General features: G+C 40.5%; 1 protein-coding gene across 1 annotated transcript; it reads right to left on the reverse strand.

The window, feature by feature from the left end:
• Nucleotides 1-7015: 7015 nt before the first annotated feature.
• LOC107275105 (keratin, type I cytoskeletal 10) lies at nt 7016-7665 on the reverse strand. The gene is made up of 2 exons (XM_015754908.2): nt 7559-7665; nt 7016-7320 (listed from the first exon to the last, which is right to left on the reverse strand). Exons 1-2 carry the CDS (start codon nt 7614-7616, stop codon nt 7121-7123), a joined length of 258 nt encoding a protein of 85 aa, XP_015610394.1. The 5' UTR covers nt 7617-7665; the 3' UTR covers nt 7016-7120.
• Nucleotides 7666-11011: the final 3346 nt, after the last annotated feature.

The following is an 11011-nucleotide window of genomic DNA, read 5'->3' on the forward strand; positions in this document are numbered from 1 at the left end:
TTTCCAGAAGGAAACCAGGAACATCTCGGGGTATCATCCATTAAATAAAGTAAGTAAAAGCCAATGAACGGGCAACAAGATTTATTTTGATAACTTTATTGCTCTTAACACTTTCAGGATATCATTTCGATCCTACCAAGAAACCCATACATATACATCCCCAATAAGAGATGCACCAATAAGCTGCATTCCGTTTATCATCCAGCATCTTAAATCCTGAGGTATCTCTGGCTATCCCGAAACTGACACTCTCTTGAGAAATCTCCTTAATACCAAGCAGCAAGGTATAAGGATCGAACAACAATAATGTAGATTGCTCTTGTTGGGACCGTACGATCATGTGGCACCTGCGATGCGACCCGTCCCACGTATGCATATATGGTGTAGGATTACTAAATATACCGTCTATTATAAGTCCCATAGGTAGCCGCACCATCTGCCATCATAAATCAAGGAGCCAGCCCGACGACATATTTTATTTCGTCGCTTATAAGCCAACCGAGTATCTTCCTCCTTTTATTTTCATCTCTCTCCCACCATCAACCCTCCCCCATCTCACGTCCTTCTCCATCCAACGGGCGTCAACCAGGCAAAGCGTAACCCACCGCATTCCGACTCATTCAACATTTTCTTTAGCGCGACACTCGCCGTCCACTTTTCGTCCTGTCGAGACTTTATATTCCCAGTCGTACGACCCGGCCGACCGTGTTTTGCGCCGATGTTAGAGTCCCGTCTCGGAATTAGGGAAATAGAGAATGTCACGGTATAAAACGAGTGGCTTTTTATTATTACAACCGGTTCGATCATATCCTCACTCCTTATTCCCTTTGTTTCTTGCGTTTTCACAAGCGCCTCATACCGTTTACGCAAAGCAACTTTTTAACGCACAACGATCTGCATTCTTTTCAAGTAACCACGTATCACGGCAAACCATATATTTTTCCATTTCAACCTACCTTTCGTACCCCGACACCTAAATTCCATATATGACCATAATTATCCCGAAAGCCACCAACCCAACCAACCTAGCTCTCGCGGATAAGGCTTATCTGCATTTTTTCATTTATACGTATCCGCGTATTACATAATTTACTACTATGACGTAACGCCTTACATAACCGCACACAAATTTTCAGAGTTCATTACCAACAGTGACCCTACGACTGCGATTAAATCCCAATATACACGATTAATCGTATCCGGAATATAATTTTTGATAATACGACAGGTGTTTCCTTAAAAAAAAAAAAAAAAAAAAAAAAAAAAAAAAAAAAAAAAAAAAAAAAAAAAAAAAAAAAAAAAAAAAAATACTGATAACCTTAACCATGGCAAAACCCAACTTCGCATTAGGGGATCAGTCCATTCATGACGCGTGCCACATCGATGCGCGCGAGTTATGAATAGTCCGCGGGGTTCGGTTACGCATAATTTGCTAAGCGAGTAGCTATTGCCAACCTAACGGACTGGGTCTCGTGTTTTTATGCAGAAATCCGAATATGGGGAAAAAGTGCATAGGGCCACATGGCGAGGATTGCAGGGAATGCACATGTCGTACCATATGGTCGTGTTCATAGGCAGGGACGGTATATTAATACCTGATCCAGCGGAATGGGGGATTTCGTTGAACATAGGAGCGGGGGGTGGCCCTGCCGCCGGTCAATAACTACTGGTTACACTACTGTGCGGGTTTACAAAACGCGACTGCCGTCGACCCCCTCCCTCCCCCCGCCGACCGACCCAGCAAATCAGCACAGCCAAAGCTGGGGACGGCTCTAGATAATAATTTAGTAAATACCTTTGGCTGCCCATGAAACCCTTTAGGTTCGCTACGCCCATTGCCAAACGATAACCTGCACTTAAGGCACCTGCACCTGCGGCAAATATACCAACCCGACCGCACTGACGATTTTGCAACGATAAAATTATCCCGTTGATTAGGTCGGGACAGAAAAAAATTCGTAATGGTCGCATTACGTGCTGTGTGTAATTCTTTTTTTTTTTCTTTTTTTTTCAATTTCGTCATATTTATCGTACGACCGTTCAGGCCGGTATGCAGTTGCATTATATTGAGTATCAGGACTCCCGACGCATACGGTAAAGAATGCACTGGCTGTGTTTTCGTGTTAGGAATTTCTCAAGTAGCGACAGCAAGGAAATAAATGAGGATATGGACGCTCCTGGGTCTGGACTATGGGCATCGGGACACGTGCGATAATAGGGTTGGAATATTTTTCCGATGGGGTTGCCAGGGCCCGAGGAACGAAGAAAAATGGCTGATCGGACCTGGGTCAGGAATGGAATATGTACGGGACGTTTTTCGAGTGGGATCGGAGATTACTGGAAATTAAACGGGTGGCGTTTACATGGGGGCGCGAACGAGACCGGGGAAGGAGACGGGACGAGACGGTAGCCGTTGTCTGCAAAGAAGCTACGGAACGGAGCGCATGGGGAGTATCGGACTCTGTTAAGTTTTATGCTTTCGAACGATTCCCCAATTACCGCTTCTATTTATGGCATGGTGATTTCTATCTGCATGCTTTCCCATGTATTTTCCGAACCCCCGTGTCCAGTAACCTTCTTCTCGCCACCAAAGTGTTTCCTATCGTCGCATCGATAGGTGGGTTTACGTACTGTGTGTATGTATATATGTATTCACAGTTTGTATATCTTCGTACGTGGACGCCTATGGCGTATCCACGTCCTCGTCCTTGCGTTTATACGCTCTCTTTAATTGCTCCCCATAAATATCATGGGACTGGGACTTATCTGCCGGTGCTTGCGCCATTCTTGTCGTTCCTCGTGTTTATGAGCTCCCAATAATACAAGGGACGATACTCGTAAACGCAGGATGGTTACAAGAGCATAGTGAAGATTCAGCGGTTTTTTTGACTGGAGTGAAATTAGAAAAAAAAAAAAAACAAATTTTGACAATTTTGTTTTTAAAAACAGAAAATTTTTGAAAACGGATGAAACGAATTTTTTGTATTTTCTGGAAACGGGAGATTAAATCTTGATTGGAATGATAAAATTTTATTTTGGTAATTAAAGCTTGTCCAAATTGGCGAGTTGATTAGTCGTTAGGTGTTATCGCGGGTGGAATAGCGGATGGAACTGTAAATTAGTAGATTCATGAGATTTTTTTTTCATGATTCGTAGGTCGGATAACTTGGGAATATTTTGTTTTTTCGTAGTACAGTCGGTTTTACGTGTGTATACGATATCGATGAGCCTATTGGATTTATTGCGGGACAATGTGACCACCGTGTATTAAAAGGGGAGGAAAAAGGAAGATATATTTAATTTCTTATCGAAGCGCTCATAAACGAACCTTTATTTTTCGTTCTTTAATTACATTCTTGCGATTGTAATATAAACGCATTTCTTTTATCCGAGGCCGCACCCCGGCGGCAGCAGGTCGCATTTTATTTTTCTTCTTTTTACTTTGTGGATTCCTCGCGAGCGACTGGTAAAAAACAATTGGTAACTCGAGACGTCTCGTATTTAGCTTGCGTGAGTTCGTTTGCGTTTCTTGCACGTACCCGAGAATATGAACCTATTACAGACGTGCTTATTACGTTGAGCTACCTAATATATTTAGCCAACTGGATAATAAAAGTATCGGCAGTATATCCGCGGGTAGGATGTATTGTGGAAATGCGATTGAATGTACGTATTTAGCCAACTGGATATTGAATTGGTTGGGAAAAATTGGTTCGACAGGGAATTGGTATTTTTAATGTTGACGACCAATTGAATTTTATTTATCCATGAAAATATTTAAGATCGACAAGCAGCTGGAACTGGATTTTAATTTAATTGTGAAATTTTATTTTATTAAGTTGGCAACAGTCTCGCACGATAAAATTACGTAATGTCCTTTATACCTTACCCTTTTCGACTCTGCAATTGGTTTTATCGTCGGGGCTATCGCATTATTGTTCTTTTATATATATTGCTCGTTAAAGAGACGTGACTTATTGTTACAATCCATTACGGACGTTTGACTCGGAAGCCACTAAACGATTCTAAGGAGGTATAATAGGGCAGTATCGTCTCCTAACGATATTCCACGAGTTTTTATTATATACGGTGAGACAGGAAAGCCGCGTCCCGACGACGAGACTGGCAAACCGTAATAAAGGTCGACGACGGTGGCGTTAAAAGAACGAAGGGTGGCGAAAAAAAAAGGAAATAAACAAATAACAGTTGACAATCCAATTGGACGCGCGAAAATTGGAGCAAACGATCCAACCTCAATTTTTTTTTTTTTTTTCGTAAACAAGAAAAATTTTTCGGAACCGAAAAAAAAGGTCACGGCTTATTCGCGATATATAATCATTTGGACGAAAAATATATTTTATTACGAAAACTTTCCCATCGCATTGTTACTACGGAATCGAATAGCTTTTCGGTTGAGGGTCAATTTGAAATTCAAATTTTTTTCAAAATATCAACCGTCCCTAAGATCGTCAGGCGGCTTGCGCTGTTATCGACCGACGAATCTGGTATCGGTGCTCTATAAATAAGAATTACACTCGGGATTCCGAAATTCTTAGCAAGTAAATTATAAATGTTATATATACATATATATATAATTTATAATTTACTTGCTAAGAATATACATATATATATCTTGTACATCATAAAACGTGACTACCACGCGGGCGAGAAATTTTCGATTTATTTACGAGGGTGATACAAAAGGGTTAAATTTTCTAAAGATCCGCCACCGACTCGAAATCACATAAACCCACCCAGTATGTAACTGCTGACTGGTTATGCTTTCTAGGTGGTAGCTTGAAATTTTACATTATTGAGCATGGGGTAGAATATCCCCATGGCATTCGTTTATACGTAGTTACGGTAACAGGTGGTGGGCTGACAAGTTGACATTTTTATTTCGAGTAAATTTCGGTAAATTTGATTAAATTTAGGTAGGGTGGTCCCCAATTTTATTATAACTGCCGAAATTGGGTCGGGTGTTGGAAAAGGGTTTTTCCTTCGTACCGCATGCAAAGAAGGCATGTACATCGCACGTCGTCAAGTTCATGGTAAATTAGGATTGAGTGAGAGGGAGGCTTACGAGTACGAGGAGGTTTACGTAATTTCGTCCTTTTCGCATTATTAACATCCCTTTGTACTTTTGGGTCTAATAGGAAATTCGACTTTCGTCAGAGTTTCAAAGCTACCAATTAAAGCTATCCCGTACCTACTCACCTACTTTGTATTACACAGTTGGCAGTTGGCTGATGTGTATGACTTAGGTGCAAAGAGCCAGCTGCGTGACTTAACGTTAATTGGGTATGACTGTACGTTATAATCAAGATGGCAACACAAAGGATAAATAAATTCAACTGGTACGCTCTTAAAGGCTGAATTGGTATCTACGATAGTTGTACGTCTGTTCCAGCTGGTTGAAAAAAAAAATTGGTTTAACGTTGCGTCATAAGGGGGAAAAGGATTTGACTTATTTTTAATGATTTTCCAGACGCTCGAAACCGGGATGACATTTGCCACTGTTGTTTTAGTAGAGGCATCGAAATATGAGATATATGTCAATTGATTATAACATTAATGACAGTATAAATATTTTTATAAAAATTCCTTCGGCCCAAACCCACCAACTGTATTCTAGATGACAAAGGCGTAGTTTGACAGCTGTCAAATTTGATTGGTGCTTCTCAGCTGGGGTACCACTGCATGCGGTATATCGCTTTAGGAGATCGTACCAATTTTCGTGGGAGGATCGTGCGGAGATTTTGTACTTTGCTTCGAGAATTTCCAAGAGGGTCTAAAAGATTGAGAGAGGGAGAGAGAGGGAGACAGAAGATAAAAAAAAAGTGGAAACGTAAGAAGACGAATAGGGTATTATATTTCAAAGGGACGAAACGTCGCGAGGATAACTCGTACAAAATTTCGAAAATCAATCGATATTCCAGCGTACACAGAATAAAAAAGAAAAGATAAAAAAATGCAGCGAGCGATAAAATAAATTAGAAATGCAAAACAGAAAAATGATTTCTCTCGTAAAAATTATCGCTGAGAATTACAGCGAATTTCAAAAAAAAAATAATAATAATATTTGCAACATATGAAATCCTTAAATTTTAAGAGGTCCGAAGAGTATTCTGGACCAAGGACCAGATTGATCGAGAGGCAACCTGTATCAGGCGTCTCCGGTAAGATCCTCCAATTTGTGTTGGGAAGAAACGCGAAGTGAGGTTAGGTTAGGCCGTAGGCGCCCAGGGTCCGTGGCGAAGCCAAAGGCGGAATCTTTTGGGACTGTCGTCCAAATTAATTGGGTTCCACGAGAGTCAGGATGCTGCGGGATGTGGAAGGAGAGAAACACCGAGCCTTGATTCCCTCCCAGACAAGTCCTATAAATCCTGTCTCCCCCCTCCAGCCTGGCTCTCCTCTCCTCCGGCTCTCTCTTTCACATTTCTTTGCACTATCTTTATCCTTCGCTACCTACGACCATCAGCACCAGCAACCCACCGGTGACAAACCAAACGGAGCCTCTCGTGTTTTTATCTGATCTTCAGGCAGGATAGCCCCGGACGTAGGACTCTGGTGGAGTTCAGGGTGCACTTCGGGGGTACGGTCCACTGATTCTTCTGGTGGGGATGAACCCTGAGACAAGCTGGCTGAAGGTGGTGGTATAGGTACTCACGAAGGTTAGGGTGACACCAGTGAGACCAGCTTCACCAAAACGACCTGGTAGTGGTGATGTCCTCACATTAGGGTCCTGATCCCTTATCGCCGATGATTTATAATAGTATTAATTTTTTAAAGACCTTTCGAGGGATTCTTTGGTCGATCCATGGTCCGGGGCCTCGCATGGATGATACAGGTGTTAGAAGGGATAGTCACCCTCTTTTTTTTCGTTTCTTTTTACACTGTTACGACCCACTCGATATCTCTTGACAGTCACATTTTTGTGAGACATCCTCCGTATATTCGATAATTGATATTGTACAGGGCGAAGGTGTGAATAAATTTTGGTTTTAATCACAGATTTATGTGGCAGCTCTTTTTTATTTTATTATTCGTTCAGTGCTTTTAGCGATTTTTTCTATTCGTTTCTGTCGGGATTGTTGATCAGGGTTTTCTGGGGGTGATGCTATTTTCCATAGCCTCCGAAACCTTGGCCGAAGGAATTAGCCTGGGCGCTGGCGCCACTGAAGCCACCTCCGAATCCTCCGTAACCTCCAGGGTAGCCACCGCCGAATCCACTGGAGAAGCTGTTGGCTGCGGCGTTGGAGCCAGAATTTCCACCTCCGTAACCGTAATTACCCCATGGTGAACGACGATTACGCATGGCTATAAAAAAAAATAATAGAAATTGGGTATTGAAATTACTCTACTATTTTTTACGAAATCGATAATCCAAAATTTAATATTGTAATTTTAATCGTCGAATAGCAGGTTCAAGTTTGATTAGACTAACTTGAAAGATATTTTTGGTGGTGGTCGGCAACCAAAAAAAAATTCATTTTCGTCTGGGACGATAAAAAATAGTTTTTTGTTATGAAAGAATTAACAAAATAAAATTAATTACCTTCAGGCATGCCAACGGCAAATGCCAGCAGGGCGAAGAAAATCAAATACTTGAACATCTTGATTTTCACTCTATCGGAGAACTGTATTGATTTCAGGTAGATTGTTGTCGTGGGACTGATGTTTTTTTGAAAAATTTTCTACTCTTTTATACAGTCCTATCCCCACCACACTATCGGTCTTTAACGTTTGTCGATACGTCAATGGTGACGTACCGTCGTTAACGTGTTGTTTCGTTTTTGGGATTTTCTCATTTTTCGTGAATCCCAAAAAATTGCCTGAGGCCGTTTTAGGAAGAAATGACTTTCCTCCTTTTCATTAACATTTTCCAATATGCTGGAAGCATCCTAACATTAATATATGCATAGTCATCGACGACCGTCTGACCCTGTATGACATATATGTACATGCATTGTATATATATATATGTATACTCATTACTCGTGATTGCGAAATTGGAAATTTCGTATATTTATTTCATATAATTATGAATCATTCTATATTCCTAAGTGTCCATTGCGTCAACGTATTTTCCAATTTTCAACTATCTCGAAATACTACAATCCTAATTCCTTGCAAATTCCAAGTACAAAAAACCATTTTCAATAATCATTTAAGCGTTTTCTGTCATTTGCCTAAGTTTTTTATATGAAATATTTCAATTTTTGCAAAATGTACAAATACCGTGTTACACGGTCAAGTGTGGCTCGTAATAGATTAAAATAGAAAAAATAAAAACGTAAGTGATTAGACAGAGGCACGAAATATTTTTGAAAACGCTGATTAAATTTTTTTTGAAATATTCGTTCAGAAGAAATTCGTTAGTAAACTTTTTTTTCTTTTAATTTACGTTAAAATTACTTCTTTGACGTTTAATAAAACGGACGCTCTACCTTGACGTGTTAATTTCTACACTCCTCTCTTTTCTTCTCAACATTTTGCTAACATCTGATTCACCTTCTTCTTTTGAACGCCCTCAATTCACGTATTAATTAAAGAACTTAATGCCTAACTTATTTCACGTAATGGGGACGTTAAGTAACTTCAACTTTTAATCAAAGCCTTTTGAAGAACTTCACTCCGTGAACCTAGCCTGAATTCTTATATGCATATACTATATACTTCACAGTACCATACGCAAAAATTATACGTCGATACGAAGTAAAAAAAAAAATTTTTTCAAAAACTGATAAGAATTTAATTCAAAAAAAAAAAGAAAATGAATTCCACGTTTCTTCTGAAAATTCTCAAGAGACTCGTAGATTCTGCCGATCGTTTTAACACGATTAAAGATTCCGCGTTGAATCTCGTTCAGGAATTAGAATTGCAGTCACGGGATTCCAGGTGTATACACAGAGACGAGGATGGGAGCAAAAGGCGGCGCCTTTGTGACTGTCTGGTCCTTTGCGACTGGCGGCTTTAAAAATATGCAAATTTAGAATGTCGCGAGCCACGCGGGGAGCGAAGTGGGTAAAAGCTGTACGGTATATCTATATCTGAATAAACGTATACATATATACATCACCGTATAAATTGTAAACGCGCGCGGGCGCAATATTTATGACATTTTAAGTTGGTGCACGACGTTGTCATCAATGACAACGCGATATTTTAGTCCCTTTGTGAAAAAGATTCCCGGCACCTTTTGCCGGAAGTAAAGATGAATATTAACGTACCCGGCAGCATGCTGAATTATTAAAAAGGGCCAACGATACGGACAGCGGCTTTCTCAGAAAGTAAAGACTGGAGATGAAACCGTTAAAAAAAAAAAAATACAAAAATTTTTTCCTAATTTTCCATAGTTTCATCAAATCTTCCCGCAAACCAGTCCAATGCTAATTAGATACTCGACACGAGTATCGACAGTTGTCCGAATACGAGTACCTTAACAAGAAGCAACCCCCAAGCATAAATCATGTCCTGGGGCTAAAAATGCAAATATCAAATTGTATATATCGCGTTAAGTAGAAAAATTGAAATCAGTCAATTCCCCTATGACTGCTAGAAAATATATACATATATATATACAAACCTATCACCCCATACATTCCCGTAACAGCACGCGTCGTCCAACCCCATAAGGTGGATGATGGGTACCATAACGATCCCCCTGATGATTCATGACGTGGATCAACCAACCGTTCAAAATGATGAATATGGAACGTGGCTTTTTCCTTAAAATGGAAATAAAGATATTTAGGGCCCAGAACAAGTCCCAATGGACCCAATCGGACGATTAATAATTGACAGTGTCCATATAGAGTGTCAAGGTGGCTGCCAATTAACCATACGATTTGGTTAAACCGAAATTTCAGTAACTCTGGAAAACGGAAACGCCCGAAGGTCGCCAGGGGTGGAAAGTGACGGAGTAAAAAAAAATAAATAAAAAAAAAAGTTTTCAGTCAGGGACCCGGGCGTTTCACTTAAAATGGGAATAAATATATTTAGGGCTCAGAACAAGTCCCAATGGACCCAATCGGACGATTAATAATCGACAGTGTCCATATAGAGTGTCAAGGTGGCTGCCAATTAACCATACGATTTGGTTAAACCGAAATTTCAGTAACTCTGGAAAACGGAAACGCCCGAAGGTCGCCAGGGGTGGAAAGTGACGGAGTAAAAAAAAAATAAATAAAAAAAAAAGTTTTCAGTGAGGGACCCGGGCGTTTCACTTAAAATGGGAATAAAGATATTTAGGGCTCAGAACAAGTCCCAATGGACCCAATCGGACGATTAATAATCGACAGTGTCCATATAGAGTGTCAAGGTGGCTGCCAATTAACCATACGATTTGGTTAAACCGAAATTTCAGTAACTCTGGAAAACGGAAACGCCCGAAGGTCGCCAGGATAGAAAAGTGACGGAGTAAAAAAAAATGAACGAAAAAAAAAGTTGTCAGTCAGGGACCCGGGCGTTTCACTTAAAATAGCGCGGAGCCCGGGAGTGTTTCTTTCCACGGAAATAAATCGAAACTCGCGTGCCGTCCTGATAGTGCGACCCTCGGGTCCGTCGCGGAGCCTTACCCGATCCTCAACGCGCGTTTCCACCGTACGACCAAACTTGTTTCCTCCTTTACTCTTTTTTTTCCCCGTCCTTTTTCAACCCCCACTGCCAGCGACCTACTGTACTGCGACATTTTAGTCACACCGCACCCCGTTCAAAACTCACAGGGGTTGATAAAATTGCCGGCGCTCAACCGAACGACCGAAAAAAAAAATCGTCGATTCCCCAGCGAAATCGGTATCCCAAAACCCCGAGCAAGGGTTAATTTCAATTCCGAAACAATCCACGAAAGCAGGTGACAGTTCCTTATCAGCATCTGACAATCGATCAAAGGGAATAAAAAAATAGTGAAATAAAAAAGTCATACCTTATTATCAGTGTTTCATCAACAGATCTTTAATCTTGATTTTCGTTCATCAACCCTCTATTTCTTTTTTTTTTTTTTTTTTTT

Source organism: Cephus cinctus, unplaced genomic scaffold, assembly GCF_000341935.2.
Source record: "Cephus cinctus unplaced genomic scaffold, Ccin1 Ccin1_scaffold0123, whole genome shotgun sequence".
NCBI lineage: Eukaryota > Metazoa > Arthropoda > Insecta > Hymenoptera > Cephidae > Cephus > Cephus cinctus.